Source organism: Podarcis gaigeae (genome assembly GCF_964106915.1).
Source record: "Podarcis gaigeae genome assembly, chromosome: 14".
Lineage (NCBI taxonomy): Eukaryota > Metazoa > Chordata > Lepidosauria > Squamata > Lacertidae > Podarcis > Podarcis gaigeae.
In genome coordinates this window covers 45,607,532-45,626,881 of record NC_139690.1, presented here as the reverse complement: position 1 = coordinate 45,626,881, position 19,350 = coordinate 45,607,532, and the positions used below count along the sequence as shown (strand labels likewise).

The 19,350-nt window shown below is 44.9% G+C and overlaps 2 protein-coding genes across 2 annotated transcripts in view; both read right to left on the bottom strand.

Moving 5' to 3' along the window:
* LOC310831093 (myosin-11) overlaps positions 1-19,350 on the bottom strand; it is a 1,553,087-nt gene that overhangs the window by 1,090,472 nt on the left and 443,265 nt on the right. The gene's annotated exons all lie outside the window — the stretch shown is intronic.
* TVP23A (trans-golgi network vesicle protein 23 homolog A) lies at positions 29-17,647 on the bottom strand. Its single transcript, XM_083711861.1, has 8 exons — positions 17,262-17,647; positions 12,852-12,931; positions 10,036-10,180; positions 9,066-9,155; positions 6,225-6,353; positions 3,264-3,392; positions 1,461-1,551; positions 29-221 (listed from the first exon to the last, which is right to left on the bottom strand). The coding sequence occupies exons 1-7, from the start codon at positions 17,268-17,270 to the stop codon at positions 1,492-1,494; spliced, it is 642 nt and encodes a 213-aa protein (XP_083567987.1). The 5' UTR covers positions 17,271-17,647; the 3' UTR covers positions 29-221; positions 1,461-1,491.

The window sequence follows — 19,350 nt, the reverse complement described above, 5'->3', positions numbered from 1 at the left end:
AAGCTAAACTAAAATTAAAACACACATATTTCGGTAGAAAGTTCTTTTATTTAGAAACGTACATCTCTCTCTTTAAGGAGAGTTTCTCACAATCATTTCTGTGTTCTGCTTCAGTCTCCTTAGTTTTGTTTTCAGTAATTGCTGATGAATAAAGTTCTTGGGGGATGATCCATATTTAGACCGCAGGTTCTCTTGACTGCCAGTCTTTCTTCGTGAAGGATCTGGAAGATCAGAATACATTTAAGAGTTATAATTTAAATAGCAAACGCGTAAGTGTTTGTTTAGCGGGGTTCTGTGCTGTGGACTAGCTGCATTGTTTCTTAGTCTGGCTGTGAACTGGAACACTGCCACATTAAAGAGTAGGGAACCCCAGGCCCATGAGCAAAGTCTGCCCCCTCCATGTCTACTAGTTCCCAGGAACACAGGGAATTGTACAGAGTCAGACCAACAGTCCTTCAAACTGCATGGACCAGAAGCAGCTTTTCAGGATGGAAGATAAGTCTCTCCTAGTCGTGCCTCGAAATGCCAGGGATTTATGCAACGTATGCTCTACCTCTGACATCCGCCTCTAGAATTAAATATTCTAGTCCTCATGGATTCTGAAGAAAGGGTTCAAGGAAAGAGGAAAGTTGCCTCTCACAGATTGATACCATTGGGCCACTTTGTTTAACTGCCAGGGGCTCCCCAAGGTTCCAGGCAGGAAACCTTGCCGATTGGATAACTAGTTAGTGCTCCCAACTATCTCTCCCCCCAAGCACAAGAAAGAGGTTGTGCCAAAGTGCATACACTTGTTTGTGGACCGCTGCCCTGTCAAAAAACAGCAGTGGGCTCCCACACTGCCAGTTCTTTGAAGAAATAAAATGGCCAGGAGGAACATGACTGACTAGGAAATGAAATCTGAATTGGACCGTGAGTAGGCAAACTAATGTCTGGGGGCCGGATCAGGCCCAATCGTCTTCTAAATCCGACCTGCAGACAGTCTAGCCACCCCCTCGCCAAGGTCTGAGAGACAGTGGACCAGCCCCCTGCTGAAAAAGTTTGCTGACCCCTACCCTATACGATGCTCTGGCTCTGCTTAGGAGGTCTGTTGAAAGTGTGGGTCAACAGTGCCCTTTGGAATTGGCAGAGCCCATGGGGCAGACGAGCCTTGACTGATGGCTCCCGAGGTTGGTTGTGCGGATGGGTGGAAGGGGTTTGTTTCAGTTCCTCCTCCGCGACCAAAGTTGCCAACTTTTGTGCTAGGGATGAGTTGGACAGAGGGGAATACCAGAATCTCTAATAGAGGAAGAGACGAGAATAGCTTGCAAAAAAGGGGAGGCGACAGGGACTCGGTGGGTGGCTGGTGCCGCTGAGTGCAACAGATAGGAGGTGGTGGGAGATGGTGTTGCATTTGGGCTTTTCACACAATAAGCTTATGGTCTTCATTTAGCACCAGAACAATGCTATCAAATTGTTCCTACCGGTAATCAGTTTTCCACACTTCCTTCTGCTCTAATGGTTTCGTGTCCCTATGCCCTTCAGGACGGTCTTCTGAAAATCCTCTGGCATATCCTGCAACATACATAAAATCTCTTGCATCTTTGTCCAAGCCCCCTTCAGAAGTCTCTGTTAGATTGCATCAACTAGTCGTTCTCAATCCCTGCAAAACTGAAGAACGCAGCAGCTACTGCTTTTCCTCTTCTATCCAGCCTTGCTTGTTGGTCTTGACTATACAGTCACACCTTGGAAGTCAAACGGAATCCCTTCTGGAAGTCCGCCCGACTTCCGAAACATTCGGAAACCAAAGCACGGCTTCTAATTGGCTGCAAGAAGGTCCTGCGGCCAATTGGAAGCCGTGGAAGCCCCGTCGGACGTTCGGGTTCCAAAGAACGTTCGCAAACAGGAACACTCACTTCTGGGTTTCCGGCGTTTGGGAGCCAAAACGTTCGACTTGCAAGGTGTTCAGGATCCAAGGTATGATGGTATATCCCTGTAATGGTTCTAGGGGTTGCTCGTGCGTAAGTCGTTGCCACACCTGGCTGAGTTACCTGGGTGAACCCTATTCTGTCCGGACAGCCACTCACCCGTGGCTGTCTCAGTCGCTGGCAGGATCCGTCAGTGGGCGTTTCTTGAACTTCTTCCAGCAAAGAAGCACTTTTGACGCCTAGTCTCCGCCTACTCTCCCTGCGCAGAAGCCTTCTGCGCAGGGAGGGTGTGGGCAGTGGAGGACCCGTGCTCTCCCCGCTGGTCTCCGGCGAGGAGTCATGGAGCCACCTCGCCGATTCCCCCATCTGCCCCCCTTCTCCACTGGTGCTACGCTGATTTCCCTCCCCAAAAGATGGGCTGCTTCTCTCCCTCCTGCGACGCTCTCCGTAATCCCTCTGGAGCCCTCCCTCTCCCTCTGGCTCCGATGGCAGTTCCCTGACAATCCCTTTGTGTTCAGGCTGTATTGATCGAGAAAAGTAGAGAGAGAGACTGCCCTCTTCCACCCTGGGCCTTTTTAGAAGGAATGCTACATCTATTCTATTCTATTCTATTCTATTCTATTCTATTCTATTCTATTCTATTCTATTCTATTCTATTCTTCTATTCATATCTTTTCGGATGCTGGTGAGGACACATAAATGTAAAGGAACCCTGACAGTTAAGTCTAGTCACAGACGACTCTGGGGTTGCAGCACTCATCTTGCTTTAAAGGCCGAGGGAGCTGGCATTTGTCCGCAGCCAGTTTTTCCAGGTCATGTGGCCAGCATGACTAAACTGCTTCTGGCGAAACCAGAGCAGCGCATGGAAACGCCGTTTACCTTCCCGCCGGAGCAGTACCTATTTAACTACTTGCTTTTTGGCATGCTTTTGAACTGCTAGGTTGGCAGGAGCTGGGAACGAGCAACGGGAGCTCACTCCGTCGCAGGGATTTGAACCGCCGACCTTCTGATCAGCAAGCCCAAGAGGCCCAGTGGTTTAGACCACAGTGCCACCCGCATCCCTTAAGGAGACTTAAGCGGCTAGCTAAGGTCATTGACTTGCAAAGAAACTTGTCTGACCAAATCGGCAACCTCCTCTCTTAGATGCTAACCCTCACTGGGTACAGGAGCCCAAGAATTGGAAGGGACTTGAGGCATCATGCAAACTCCACCCCACCAACCCACAGCAATGTTGTCCGTCTATTTAACCTTGACATATCAAAATTACAATCTGCATTTCCATTCCTTTGTGGTGTTGGACGTGGACCAGCCGTCCCTCACCTTGACTCAAGGCTGGCTAAACAGCCAGCGCTAACTCACCCTCTGGAACATCTGTTGTGCCGGGAATCTCGAGGTGACTTTGTGGATGGTTTGCGAGCCTCCTAATTTGCAGTGGACGTAGCCGTAGAGGTTGGCAGCTTGGAGGCAGATGCCAGCTATCACGAGAGCCTGCAACAAACAGCAAACAGAAGCAGGTTGGGACGTTTACCAGCAAGTGTGTTGGCAGTGCACAGAATGCACCACTGAGTGTGCACTTAAGAAGAAGAAGAAGAAGAAGAAGAAGAAGAAGAAGAAGAAGAAGAAGAAGATCTCTGCGGATCTCATCACGAATACGGGGACGCCGCAGGGGTGCGTGTTGAGCCCACTTTTATACACGCTCTATACAGCTGACTGCGCCCCCAAATACGCCAGTAATAAGATCATCAAGTTCGCAGATGATACAACGGTGGTTGGTTTAATTATGGCTGGAGAGGGGGAGACGGCCTAGAGGAAGGAAGTTGAGCAGTTGGGGGAGTGGTGCAGGAAAAACAACTTACTGCTTAACTTAAAGAAAACAAAAGAGATCATTGTGGACTTTAGGAAATGTAAATTGAATATTCAGCCACTTATTATTGAGGGGAAGTGCGTGGAACAGGTCTCAGTGTTTCGATTTCTGGGAATGGAGTTGAGAGACAACCTAACCTGGGGAGAGAACAGTAAAGATCTGATGAAGAGAGCACAGCAGAGGTTATATTTTCTGAGAATCCTCCGGAAAAACAATCTCTCAAAGGACCTGTTGATGGCATTCTACCATTGCACTGTGGAGAGCGTACTAACTTATGGTCTGTGCGTGTGGTTTGGGAGCTGCACGGCCAGGGAAAAAACAATGCTATCCAGGGTTGTAAAGACTCCAGAGAGAATTATTGGGTGCATTCTTCCCACCTTAGACCAAATCTATGCTGCCAGGTGCCATAAGAAAGTGGCAGAGATAGCACATGATAGTACGCACCCCGGAAATGATCTCTTTCAGCTTCTGCCTTCTGGAATAAGGTACAAGGTTATAAAGGCCAGGACTATCCGCCTGAAAAACAGTTTCTACGCTAATGCAATTCTGGTTCTAAACGCAGCATAAAGGGTCTCTGTAGTATAAGGTAAAGGTAAAGGTACCCCTGCCCGTACGGGCCAGTCTTGACAGACTCTGGGGTTGTGCGCCCATCTCACTCAAGAGGCCAGGGGCCAGCGCTGTCCGGAGACACTTCCGGGTCACGTGGCCAGCGTGACATCGCTGCTCTGGCGAGCCAGAGCTACACACGGAAACGCCGTTTACCTTCCCGCTGGTAAGCGGTCCCTATTTATCTACTTGCACCCAGAGGTGCTTTCGAACTGCTAGGTTGGCAGGCGCTGGGACCGAGCAGCGGGAGCGCACCCCGCCGCAGGGATTCGAACCGCCGACCTTTCGATCGGCAAGTCCTAGGCGCTGAGGCTTTAACCCACAGCGCCACCTGTAGTATAGTGTATTTTAAAATGGGTTTTAGAGTTTTTTAGGGGTTTTAGAATGTTTTATGGAGTTTTTATGTAGCTTTATGTAGTTTTGTGGTAGTTTTATGTAGTTTTTATGTAGTTTTATGTAGTTTTTCAATTTCATTGTTCCGCAAGGGACAATGACAATAAAGATATCGTATTGTATCGTATCGTATCGTAGGTACACCACTCCTTGGAGGAAAAGGTGGGCTAGAAATGCAAAAAACAAATTATCTTCTCGGATATTCTGTTGGGAGTTACTTATCCATCTTGACTAGGGATGGATAGATCAGTCAATTTCGGCTCTCTCAGTTTTCCCGTTTTCCAATATGAAATTCAGTTCTCCACGTTTTGCAGAAATTTGCAAAAGTATATGAAATCCTTGTGAAAATTCCAGCAGCATTTTGTCGTGAATTTCTCCTAACAAACTCAAATGCAGTTTTGACGAATGCACCCATTTTTGCAAGCAATTTCCCCTAACGCAAAGCATTTTTCTCTGTGTTGTTATTATTATTATTATTATTATTATTATTATTATTATTATTATTAATTAGACTTATATACTGCCCTTCATCATAAGATCTCAGGGTGGTTCACAGAATCATATCTATAATATTCATGAATATCTTCCTCTTCATGCATGCTTTCCCCTAATATCAATGCCTTCTTGTAAATGTTAGTTGGACAAGTGCATTGCAAAATTCAGATAGGCACAAATTTCAGCTGTGTTCTAGGTCAGTGCAAATTTGATAAATTGTCTTTAATTGTGTACCGAGTCAATTTTTTTCTCCACCCCTAACCTTGGCTACCTTCCTAGATTGAAGAGACTTCTGTGACTCTATTGCTTTTTTCCCTTAATGTAGATCCGCAAGTTTTTCCATCAGAAGCTGGGTGGTGAGTTATGACTGTTCTTTCATGTGCCATGACATGGGTTGGCAAACTAAGGCCCGGGGGCCAGATCCGGCCCAATCACCTTCTCAATCTGGCCCATGGACCGTCCAGGAATCAGCGTGTTTTTACATGAGTAGAATGTGTCCTTTTATTTAAAAGCATCTCTGGGTTATTTGTGGGGCCTGTTTGCTGTTTCTACATGAGTAGAATGTGTCCTTTTATTTAAAAGCATCTCTGGGTTCTTTGTGGTGCCTGCCTGGTGTTTTTACATGAGTAGAATGTGTGCTTTTATTTAAAATGCATCTCTGGGTTATTTGTGGGACATAGGAATTCGTTCATTCCCCCCCCAAAAAAAAATATAGTTTGGCCCCCCACTAGGTCTGAAGGACAGTGGACCAGCCTCCTGCTGAAAAAGTTTGCTGACCCCTGTGCTATGATCTGGGGTGTAAAGAGCTATAGCTAATATTATTTATCGCATCTGTATAGGCTTGTATCCAACAAAGATGTCCCATTGGTACAAGGACTTCTGCCTTTTCAACAGGTCTTCCTCTCCCTCCATGCCCCACTTCTGCCCCCTGGGCTCTTGCAAACTTTTGTCCAACCCCTTACCAGCCATTTCAGCTTCAAGGAAAACAAGGTGCTGAAGAAGAAAAGCGTCCAGATGACCGGGCAGATAATCAGGCCCAGCCAGAATATCCGGGCTTCGACTTCGGTGGGGGCAGCTACGGTTGACGGGACCTATGGAGGAGGAAAGGGGGGGGAAGAGAAGGGTGTGTTGCCATCAGCTGAAACCTCTGTGAAAATGACGCAGAATTAAACAGAAATGGGAACTTCTGCCATATATAATCTGATTCTAGGAAAACAGATTCATTTCCTCATTATCGGCAATAAACTTCCTTAAAATTTGGTATCGTTTGGTGGATATGTTGATCCCATGCATTTAAAAAATAGGCCTTTTTTTTGTTTACTCAAGAAATATTGGCCACATCATTGTAACGGTCACTGTGGAATTGCATTCTATGCTCATTTTTCATTTTGATAGACGTTACTTTCATTTGCACATGGCTTTAGGTCTTTTAAAAAAAAACCCAACACTAAGCAGTATTTTAAAGGAAAAACTGCAATAGATTTCCAGACCCCCCCCCCACATCTGGAATCACTTGCCATCAGGTGTGGGACAGATGAGTGTGGTTTGGAGGAAATGGCCTCTATCACCAAATGTGTAAGAGGGTAGGGTTGCCATTTTTCAAAAAGCAAAAACCAGGACACCCCAAAAGTTGTTGAGCATATTTGGCATTTAGAAAACATCTAATGGCAGCCCTGATCAGGGAAGTTTTTAATGGTTGATGTTTTATTGTGTTTTTAATATTTTAATATTAAATGTTAATATTTTGTTGGGAGCGGCTGGGGCAACCCAGTCCAGTCAGATGGGTGGCATATAAATAATAAATTTATTATAAAATTATCATTATGTGGACCGCCCTTGCTATACACATAAGATGGCATAAAAATTCCAGGCCTAAATGAAACAACTGTTGCTTTGTTTCCCTCATTTCGGGTGGCTTGTGTGCATCCAACAGTAGTGTAGCCAAAAACTTAATTGCATATTATTTGACGAAGTCCTTTCTTCTGTCTGCCATCTATTGGAGGACTCCGAGCAATAATATTGTAGGGGGGGGAGAAAAAAAATTATCTCCATCCACTTCCCCCCTCCCCATTCTTGACATTACAAACCTCTTCCTGCGCTTTCCCTGTAAGACTAAAGGTAAAGGTAAAGGTACCCCTGCCCGTACGGGCCAGTCTTGCCAGACTCTAGGGTTGTGCGCTCATCTCACTCTATAGGCCGGGAGCCAGCGCTGTCCGCAGACACTTCCGGGTCACGTGGCCAGCATGACAAGCTGCATCTGGCGAGCCAGCGCAGCACACGGAACGCCGTTTACCTTCCCGCTGGTAAGCGGTCCCTATTTATCTACTTGCACCCGGAGGTGCTTTCGAACTGCTAGGTTGGCAGGCGCTGGGACCGAACAGCGGGAGCGCACCCCGCCGTGGGGATTCGAACCGCCGACCTTTTGATCGGCAAGTCCTAGGCGCTGAGGCTTTAACCCACAGTGCCACCCGCGTCCCATGTATGTTAGACTAGTGGTTCCCAAAGTGGTGAGTAACTCCCCCTGGGATGCTTGGCATTAGCTAGGATTACAATAGAACCTTGGTTCTCAAACTTAATCCATTCCGGGAGTCCGTGCAACTCTCAAAACTGTTCAGAAACCAAGGCGCGGCTTCTGATTGGCTGCTGAGCTTCCTTCACTCAAGCGAAAGCTGAGTTGGACGTTCAGCTTCCAGGAACGTTCAAAAACCAGAACACTCACCTCTGGGTTTTTGGTGTTCAGGAGCTGATTTGTTCGTCAACTAAGCCATTCGAGAACCAGGGTACCATCAGATTTTGAAAGGCTGGTCTCACTGGGTCATGTCCATCAATTTTGTCAAATTAACTAAACTAAATGGTCTCAATTAGATTGTGAATAAATGTACACTTAATTGCTTCTGTTTTGAATTCTGCTGTGTTATTATCTTCCTTAGGGGGTTGTGTGAGCCACTACAGTCGTACCTTGGCTGTTGAACACCTTGGGACTTGTACGTTTTGGCTCCCGAACGATTGAAACCCAGGAGTGAGTGTTCCAGTATTTGAATGTTTTTGGGGGAAGCCGAACATCCGATGCGGCTTCCGCAATTGTTTCCGGTGCGCCTGCGCATTCGGAATGCATTCTGTTCGAAAACCAAAGTACAACTATATTCTGAATTATGCTTTTTAATAGGGTGTGGGGGGCACTGCTGATGTGTTTATGGAATTGGGTGGGGTCTGAAAAAAGTTAGGGAACCACTTAGAATAATAGAATCATAGACTTGGAAAGGACCATGAAGAAGAGGAAGAGGAAGAGGAAGAAGAAGAAGAAGAAGAAGAAGAAGAAGAAGAAGAAGAAAAAGAAGAAGAAGAAGAAGAAGAAGAAGAAGAAGAAGAAGAAGAAGAGTAGTAGTAGTAGTTTGGATTTGATATCCTGCTTTATCACTACCCAAAGGAGTCTCAAACATTCTCCTTTTCCCTTCCTCCCCCACAACAAACACTCTGTGAGGTGAGTGGGGCTGAGAGACTTCAGAGAAGTGTGACTAGCCCAAGGTCACCCAGCAGCTGCATGTGGAGGAACGGGGAAGCAAACCCGGTTCACCAGATTACAAGTCTACCGCTTTTAACCACTACACCACACTGGCTCCATGGGGGTCATCCTGTCCAACTCTCTGCAGTGCAGGAATCTTTGGCCCAACGTGAGGCTCGAAGCCCCAACCCTGGGAGATTAAGAGTCTCAGAATCTACCAACTGAGCTATTGCCCGCTGCAACACATGGTCCACCAGCAAGGGCCCTTCTATGCTCTGCAAAAGACAAAGTAAAGGAATACCTTTTTCGCTTCGTACACCCAGTGGCTCTTCCCGTCCTCATCAATCTGGTTCCACCATCGCAAACCGACCAGCAGCCTTCCAGTGACGTTCTAAATGAGAGGGTGAAAACCAGCCAGCTAGAGAGGTCTGTATTTTTGGTTTTTTAATAATCATTTTTATTTGATTTCACAAGTGTAAAGTTGCAACAATATCAAATACATATCCATATTTAGAGATTTCCCGGAATCTCCAGACATCTCCCCATCCCCTCCGCGGGTCCTATTGTCAACTTTTTCAACTGCATATTATTTCATAATCTGTATTTTGTATCTGTCCATATTGCCCGCAGTGTTTGTTTTCATCTGCTTGTAGTGGTCTCCTAAATAAATGAAAAATGTTTCCCATTCTTTCCTGAAGGTTTTGTCTTCTAGGTTCCTGAGCTTCTGGTTTTTTTTAAATAAAAGTTATTTTAAACATTTTTTTCAGTTCATTATATATCATTTCCTAGAATGCTTTTATTACCTTACACAGCCACCACATATGGTAAAAGGTGCCTTCTTTTTCTTTACATTTCCAGCAGGTATTTGTACCTGCATTTTTGCTAACTTACTAGGAGTTAAATACCACTGGTACACCATTTTCATAGAGAGATCTGTATTTTTGGATCAGGATGCCAGGCTAACTGGGCCACTGGCCTGATCCAGCTTCAGGGCTCTTCTTATGTACTTATGCCACGACGAAGGCAGTGTTGAATGGTGCCCATTGGGACTGCTAGGGAACAACGCAGGAGGACTAACAGTAGGTGGCGCCTGACGGTGCCAATGGAGCCTGGTTTTGTCCCTATCCTCCTTCTCCCTGCAGAGCATTACAAGGGCAACACTGAGACTAAGGGGAGGGGAGATGGCAGACTGTTTCACGCCATTGGATGAAAGACAAAATGGCGCAATGTGGCATAATGTTAGAGTTGTGAGATGCCCAGAGCGTCCTTACCTTCACAGACCAGAAGTCGAAGGACAGGAGGAGGAGAATGAGGACGAAACAGGCAATGAAACTTTTGCTGAACCAGTCGCAGACTAGGTAGGCCACGATGGCACTCACTCGGAAAAAGAGGTGGAAGAAGGTGGCCAGAGGGTGCCTAGGAGAGAACGATCCGGAACATATGCTAAACTGTTTTGTGTTGCATCCCAGAAGTCAAGACCCAAGTTTGGGGCAAGTACTCTCTGGTGAGAGAATCCCAGCAGACAGTTAAAATCACAAAATATGCAGCAAAGTAAAGCATGGAAAGTATAGGCGCAAAACCTTTTAAATGCACCTTTCCAGTGAATTACCATATTTTTCACTCCATAAGACACAATTTTTTCCTCCTAAAAAGTAAGAGGAAATGTCTGTGCATCTTATGAAGCGAATGCTGCGTGGAGGAGTTACGTGTAAGCAGCTCCTGTCCGCTTTGCTGCTTGAAAGCGAGCCATAGAGGAGGGAGGGAAGACAGGAGTTGCCCACTTTGCTGCTTTAAATAGTTTAGTACAACATTTGATTCAAAATATTTTTTCCATGTTTTCCTCCTCTAAAAACTAGGTGCGTCTTATGGTCAGGTGTATCTTATGGAGCGAAAAATACGGTACATATTGGTTCCATCTTAGTCATTCGAACCACATCTATTGCATTTATGGGCTCTTTGGGCTAGCTGCTCAAGTTTGTTCTTAAACAGGAATTGGAATATAATTTCAAAAAAATAAAAATGATGATGGAAACATTAAAAAACTCTACTTGCAGACAACTTGCAGCAGCCACGCTTGAGATCCTTTCGCTGAAAAGAGACAGAAGCAATGGGTCTCTCATTTCCTCATAGATCTGTATGTTTTGTCTGGTGTTGATTTTAACAGAAGCCTGGGGTTCCCCTTTGTGGAATATGGTAAAAAATGAACTTGCATGTGGAGTCGTATTAGCAGCTGTGGTTTAACAACAACACAACAGAAAAGTCCCAAACTTCTCAGCTTTCTATGTACATTGAAAGGTGCAGCCGAGGTTTCAAAAATGGAGCATCTTTTCTGAAGTTCTTATAGTTCATTTAGGGCAGAGTCTCCCCAGTTCCACCGTTGTGAGACTCTTCGAGACTTGAGAAGTTGGTGTGTTCCAGGGGACAGAGCCATCTTTTCCACAGCCTCCCATCTCCAGATTCAAATTTCACTAACAAGGCAACCGAATGCTGGTTGTAGCCAAACAGAATCATATAAGTAGAAAATATACATAACAATTGCACTTGGAAATAAAAGGCTTGGCCTATGTAATAAATAAAGCATGCATTTAAAAAACCACATAAAAACATAGAATCTTAAATTTTGAGGGTGACCACTTGGCCTTGTCTAGGTTGGGAAAGCTCCCTGGTGAATTTAGCTCCCTGGTTAATTTAGCTGTATTAAGCATTATGCGCCTGTCCAAACCAGACAACAGGTATCAAATCATATTGATGTCACTGAGGGTAGAAAAATTTCTCCAGATATTTTTTGTTAGGTGTGTCATACAATCCTCTGCCCAGGGTCAAGTGCATATGCAAAACCGCTGATTTTCTTAAATCGCCCTTCAAAAATCTCACTTGTAACGTAACAAATGTTATGGCTAATATGGATTGATATAAAATATAGACTACGGAATAATAGGCGGTTTAAAATGCTGACACAAGGGCCCATTAAGGGGATGGGAGGGAAGTATTGTGATTCAGAGTAACATCTGTAAATGGATACGCATTGGGACTGTTATAAAATTGTATTTGTAAAATCAAATAAAAATGATTTCAAAAAAATAATAATAAAATGGACTGAGGCTGGGTGGGGAGCAGAAAGTGTAGATTTTGGCAAATTTCCCTAAAAATAGCCCAAAAACTTCTTTCTGTTGCTGCTGCTGCTGTTGCTGCTGTTTGGATCTTGCCAAAAACGGCTCAACAACTTTGGGCCAAACTAAAAAAGCTCAAAAACTTTGCAAAAAAAGCAACAACCAAAATCCTGGCAGCTCTATTTGTTCCACACTTGAAAGCAATTGTTTAAGTGTGGCAGCTCCTACCTTCTGGAACTCCCTGCCCATTGACTTTAGACAGGCGTCTCCCCTGTACTCCTTTTGAGGGCTGCTACAGCAACAGGATTAGGGACATGGGTGGCGTTGTGGTCTAAACCACTGAGCCTCTTGGGCTTGCTGATCGGAAGGTCGGCAGTTCGAATCCCCGCGACGGGATGAGCAGGGACACCCCTGATTTATAGAAGCAGTCCCGGTTTCTGATTTGATCCTGGAATGTCCCGCTTTTCCTTAGGATGTCCCCAATTCCATTGGAGAAATGTTGGAGGGTGTTGAGTTATCTGACCCCTGAGCCATCTGAAGGCAATCATGTATAGTGGTACCTCAGGTTAAGTACTTAATTCGTTCTGGAGGTCCGTTCTTAACCTGAAACTGTTCTTAACCTGATGTACCACTTTAGCTAATGGGGCATCCTGCTGCCGTCATGCTGCCGGAGCACGATTTCTGTTCTCATCCTGAAGCAAAGTTCTTAACCTGAGGTTCTATTTCTGGGTTAGCGGAGTCTGTAACCTGAAGCGTATGTAACCTGAGGTACCACTGTATAAGGAAGGGTTTTTTAAATGTTTAATGTTTTATTATGTTTTTATATATGCTGGAAGCTGCCCAGAGTGGCTTGGACAACCCAATAAGATGTGTGGGGTATAAATAGTAAAATTATCATTGTGGAATGGGACGTCCCTATTTTGATCAGAGAAATGTTGGAGCGTATGTAAATAATAAAATCAATTTACTTCATTTACCTGATTTTTGCTTTCCTTAAGGCCAACTCCTCTTCGTTTCCGAAGTCAAGAGACACGTCTTCAGTGTCGTCTGCTAAAGTCTGGAAAAGACACACGAGCACATATGCATTTTATAAAAAGTACTGACCAAAGTGGATGCAGTGGAAATTCCTTCCTTCCTTCGCTGTTGATGTCATGCATGAGCCTCTTTCCCCAAAGACCAGAAGTCCACCGTACAGAATCAATTGAATCAGGAAGGGGGATGAGATTCATCCCCACAGAAGGCAGTGATAGCCGCCAATCTAGATGGCTTCAAAAAGAATTAAATGACATAGAATGAATTGAAAAATATGTTTAAAATAATGTCTGTAAAAACAAGAAGCCACCCAGAAGCTTTCCTTTAAGGAATTATAGGGACAGAACTACCCAAACTGTATTGAAATTTATTCGCGTATGCGACTACAGTGGCAAGAATGTTACTTGCCCAAAAATGGAAAGAAGAGAAATCCCTGTGGATGCAAAAAATTATGGCAAATACACAGAAGTGGCGAAACTTACCGGAAAAATACGAAAACAAGATAACAAACTTTTTATAAAAGAATGGAAATGGTTTATTGAATATTTACAAAACGAACTGTAAACGGATAAGAACATTGGCAGGATTATTGTAATAAGCTGCAGTTTTATAAGGGTATATATTTAAGGCAGATGAATAAATGAGCAAATTAAGAGTTAATTTGGATTTGCAGAAAATATTAAAAATAAATTTAAGGAACCGCAGAAAGACAGGGAAGGAAGTCAAATTTTGAAATGTTAAAATGATTGTAAAATTATTGAAATGTATAAAACCGAAAATCTATCTATATCTATGAATTAAAGAAAGTAATGGATGAAAGGGCTAGCGATGGCTACATTGGCATTGCCCTGTCTCTATAGCTGGTGGCTGCCATGCCTCTGAATACCAATTGCTGGAAACCACATGAAAGGAGAATGCTCTCATGCTCCAATTCTGCTTGCTAGTTTCCCACAAGCATCTGGTTGGCCACTGTGAAAATAGGGTGCTGGACTTGGTGGGCCATTGGCCTGATCCAGCAGGCTCTCCTTATGAAATTGCCTGCAGGAAAGCATTTACTCAAGCAGGTTCAGTGTGTGAAAAAGAAATACAGTGGTACCTCGGGTTAAGAACTTAATTCGTTCTGGAGGTCCGTTCTTAACCTGAAACTGTTCTTAACCTGAGGTACCACTTTAGTTAATGGGGCCTCCCGCTGCCGCCTCACGATTTCTGTTCTCATCCTGAGGTAAACTTCTTAACCCGAGGTACTATTTCTGGGTTAGCGGAGTCTGTAACCTGAAGCGTCTATAACCTGAAGAGTCTGTAACCCGAGGTACCACTGTACATCCAAGCGCCGTTCACGCACATCCAGTAATTCAGTAGCTGGGAATCCACAAACAGAACCAGCAAGGCCAATTACTTCACACCCAAAAGAATTCATTTGGCCTCCAGCTGGAAATCTGAACCTCCAGGGGAATTAGGAAAGGCATTTATTACATTGGGAGTGGCTGAAATGAATCTGAAAGTTGCATGGCCACAGGAGGTCCAGTTCTGGGGGAAAGTGCAGCCAGGCATGGGATGTCATCTCTGAGGAATGTTTTTCCCAGCAAACGGGGGAATTATCTTACCAAATGTGGGAAAGGGAGGAATGTTAAAAGAAGGCAGCACGCAGCCAGTGTGAGCCCCCTGGAACATTCCCCCGTTGTGTTTTGGCACAAAGCAGACGGGAAGCTTAAAATGGTTGGGTGGTGGGCGACTTTAGGAGGAAATGGAAGCCAGTAAGGTGAAGGGGACCAAACAATCGTCCCGAACAACTATGCTCGGTTGCTCTAGTCTAGGGCATGCAGTAAGGAATCCTGGACCTGCCAGACATTGCTGAACCACAACTCCCATCATCCCATTGGTCACACTTGCTGGGGCTGATGGGAACTGTAGTTCAGCAGAAGCTCAACATCAAAAAAAGGAAGATCACGGCCACTGGTCCCATCACCTCCTGGCAAATAGAAGGGCAAGAAATGGAGGCAGTGAGAGATTTTACTTTCTTGGGCTCCATGATCACTGCAGGTGGTGACAGCAGCCACGAAATTAAAAGACACCTGCTTCTTGGGAGAAAAGCGATGACAAACCTAGACAGTATCTTAAAAAGCAGAGACATCACCTTGCCAACAAAGGTCCATATATTTAAAGCCATGGTTTTCCCAGTAGTGATTTATGGAAGTGAGAGCTAGACCACAAAGAAGGCTGATTGCCAAAGAATTAATGTTTTGGATTATGGTGCTGGAGGAGACTCTTGAGAGTCCCATGGACTGCAAGAAGATCAAACCTATCCATTCTTAAGGAAATCAGCCCTGAGTGCTCACTGGAAGGACAGATCCTGAAGCTGAGGCTCCAAGACTTTGGCCACCTCATGAGAAGAGAAGACTCCCTGGAAAAGACCCTTATGTTGGGAAAGATGGAGGGCCCAAGGAGAAGGGGACGACAGAGGACAAGATGGTTGGATAGTGTTCTCGAAGCTACCAGCATGAGTTTGACCAAACTGTGGGAGGCAGTGGAAGACAGAAGTGCCTGGTGTGCTCTGGTCCATGGGGTCACGAAGAGTCGGACACAACTAAACAACTAAACAACAACAACAAGCACCCAGAGGGCCAAAGGTTAAGGGCATAAGAAGAGTCCGCTGCATCAGGCCAGTGGCCCGAATGGTCCAGCATCCTGTGTTGAAACTCCTATTTGGGGACTTCCCTGGCTTTTTTCTGGCCCATGTAGGACCAGTCTGGATAGTTATCCTTGGTGAAGACGTGACATTTTTATCCCCCAAAAATGTTTATGGACCTTTGTTGGCAAGGTGATGTTTCTGCTGCATTATTATTACAGTATTATTATTGAATAGGATGTCCCTATTTTCATCAGAGAAATGTTGGTGGGCACGCAATGGCCAACAGTGGGAAGATCACAAGCAGGACTTGAGTCCAAAAGTACTCTCCTCTCTTGCGGCTTCTAGCAACTCGTATAATTCTTTTAAATAAACTGCTTCCCCACATCTAGCCTAGCTCAACCAATCAAAAGAATAGAAGAGCAGCTTGCTCGATCAAGCTGAAGACCCATCAAGTCCAATATCCTGTTCTCAGAGCTGCCAACCAGATGTGTATTATGGGAAACGCGCAAGCGGGAACAGAGCTCAAGAGCACTCTGCTCTCCTATGGTTTCCGTGAGAATTTAAGAAAAGCCCTGTGGGCCAAGCCAATGGCCCATATAGTCCCGCAACCTGTTATCACAGGCTGACCAGGTATTCACAAGAGAAACCCGTGAGCACAAAAGCACTCCCCCCCCCCAACTGTGATTTCCAACAAACCGATATTCAGAAGCATGGCTGCCACTTTGTTCAGACACAGACTTCTTGTGGTTAGGAAAGTGACAGGAAATGGGTTGAGATGTGGTATGGGATGAGCAAACAATTAACAGGAAGATTTATGAACTGCAAAAAAAAAAGTCTGAGGAGTTTTATGGGTTTTTTTAGCATTGGTTTGTCGTGCCAGCGAAACCGAGCTCTTCAAACCATTTCAGTTGCGCAAAGCTAAATTTCCAGGAGGCCCTTGAGTTCCTTCTGCAAAGTGGAGGTGACCAAAGTTAAAATATTTAAAGAGGCAGCCCAACAGCTGTTTCACAATGTAAGTAGTTTTGCAAAGAGACAACTAAGAAAGCTGTGCAGATTTTTTTAAAAAAAAAATTGTTGTGTTCAACAGCAAAAGCGACACAAATTGGAATTGGGCTGGTCTTCCCGTCGGAAATTAGAACTATTTAAAGGCAACTTAGGCTTCTTATAGCCGGTTCATTTAAAGCACACCCAGTCAAAAAATAAATAAATCATGGGAGTTGTGGTTTACCCCTAGCAGTTTTACGAATCCCAGCACCTGGAACAAACTACAGTTCCCAGGGTTCTTAGGGGGGGTGCTGCAGATGTATGTCATGTACACTGCCTATAATAATAATAGTAATTTATTACTTATACCCTGCCCATCTGGCTGGGTTTCCCCAGCCACTCTGGGCAGCTTCCAACAGAACACTAAAATACAATAACCTATTAAACATTAAAAGCTTCCCTAAACAGGGCTGCCTTCAAATGTCTTCTAAAAGTTTGGTAGTTGTTTTTCTTTTTGACATCTGGTTATTCCCAAATGAGGCTGCCCTCCTTTTCACACCAAAAGCCTTGCCGGCTCACACCAAACATTTCCACACTGACTGAGGCCCCGCAGCTTCACTGTCACACCTATGCACCCTGTAGGCCCATTGACAACAACAACAACCCATAATACTCCCCTCCCCATTTGACACTCTCCTGCCCACGGCCCCCTGCAGCTTGCGGCATTTCTCCTTCCCCTCACCTGCTTCATCCTTGCAGCCTGGGCTCCTTCCCTCCTTTCCCTTCCTCTTCTCTGTGGCTCTGCGGATGTGATGTGATGCTCAAGCCACCTTCTCCTTCCTGGCCGGTTGCTATGGAGACGGGAGTGCAATGATGCAGGGAGATGCAGGAGAAGAAGGCAGGTTGGGCAGGCTGATGGACATAGCCAAGCTGGGTTGCAGGGAGGGGCACATGCCCTCCCTAAATCAACAAAAATCAATAAAAATAGATAGCAAGCTGAGGTTCTGCCTCCCCCCCCCCCACGAAAGGCCTCCCCCCCCCAAAAAAAATCCTGGCTACGCCCATGAAGGCTGATGGGAGAAGAGGAGAGATGGAAGGAAGGTGTTGTGCTGGGAGGAAGGACAACTTGAGAGCAGAGTGGGAGGGTTTGCCTAGATTTGAGGGGGGTGAGGTAGGGGAGTTAACTGTCATCAGATATTAGGGAGCAAATAATAATAATAATAATAATAATAATAATAATAATAATAATAATAATAATAATAATAAATTTTATTTATATCCCGCCCTCCCCAGAAGCCGGGCTTTGCGAAAGGGCACATTTGGGGACTGTATACTGCTGACAGATGCCTCTAATTTTAAAGGGCTTTAAGTCCATTAAGTTCTTATAAATATCTTTATTAGGTTGCAGCCAACACCAGTCCTACTCAGAGTAGCCCCCTTGGAAATGATAGACATGGGTCCCACAGGGTCATTGATTTCTGATTACAGGTAGGTAGCCGTGTTGGTGTGCCGTAGTCGAAACAAAATAAAAAAAAAATCCTTCCAGTAGCATCTTAGAGACCAACTCAGTTTGTTATTGGTATGAGCTTTTGTGTGCATGCACACTTCTTCAGATACCTTCTTATACTTCTTATCTGAAGAATAATCCAGAGAATGCTCCTCTTTTTCAAGAGACACCACACAGAGATATTCCTCAGCACATTAACCAAAAAGCATTGTGATTATTCATTTATTTATTGGCTGTCCTTCACCCTAAGGTCCCAGAGAGGGCTAGAAACAATGAGAACACCATGGTGTTGCTTTAAAAAAGGGGGGAGGTTCAAAAAAGGAAATATAACCCCCTCATAAACAGAAGCTTCCCTCCCCAATAATACAGAGTTCCAGATTTTCAAATGTGAGTCCGCTGGTTGCCACTGAGCTGAATGTTCTGCGGAGCATGCAATGAAGGGGTACCATGTGTGTATTAAAATCATCCTCGTCTCTCTCTCTCTCTCTCTCTCCAGCAAAAGCTTTCCCTTCCTTGGTCAGCTTTCCTGAGGGCGCCTAAAGAATTGAAGTGATCTCAAGGTCCATAAATAATAACACCCTAGTGGTCCCAGGCCCTAAAGAAGTTAGATTGGCTTCAACCAGAGCCAGGGCCTTTTCAACTCTGGCTCCAGCCTGGTGGAACGCTCTGCCTCATGAGACCAGGGCCCTGCAGGATCTGATTTCTTTCCGCAGGGCCTGTAAGACAGAGTTGTTCCGCCTGGCCTTTGGCTTGGAGCCAATTTGATTCCCTCCCTCTCTCTTTTTCCCCCCTTTCTTTTCCTTCTCCTCCTGCGATGAGGCTACATTTTAATATTTTAATGTTCCATTATTTTAATGTATTTTATTTTTGTTTTTAAGTTTGTAATCATTCATCTTGTTTTTATTATTGCTTGTAAGCCGCTCTGAGCCCGGCCTTGGCTGGGGAGGGCGGGGTATAAATAAAAAATTATTATTATTATTATTATTATTATTATTATTATTATTATTATCATCTCCCCGGGGCACAAGCCTGCCCAGATAGCAAGACACCCCCATCCTGTCACCCTCACTGAGGGGGTGCAAAGGAAAGCAGAACAAAGATGTTTGGCCCCAGCATGGCTTTAGGAGTTGCTGGAAGGAGGCAGGCAAGGTGCCACCCAACTGTCTTAAGGACTCCACTCTTTATCTGTGTAGGATTTACTCCTGAGCCAAATGGAGAAGGAAACTGATGGACAATGCAGAATTAGATAAACTAACAGGAAGGATTCGAAACCTGCAGGACTAGAGATTCTCAGAAGACTGGAGTAAATTTACGGACTATTTGA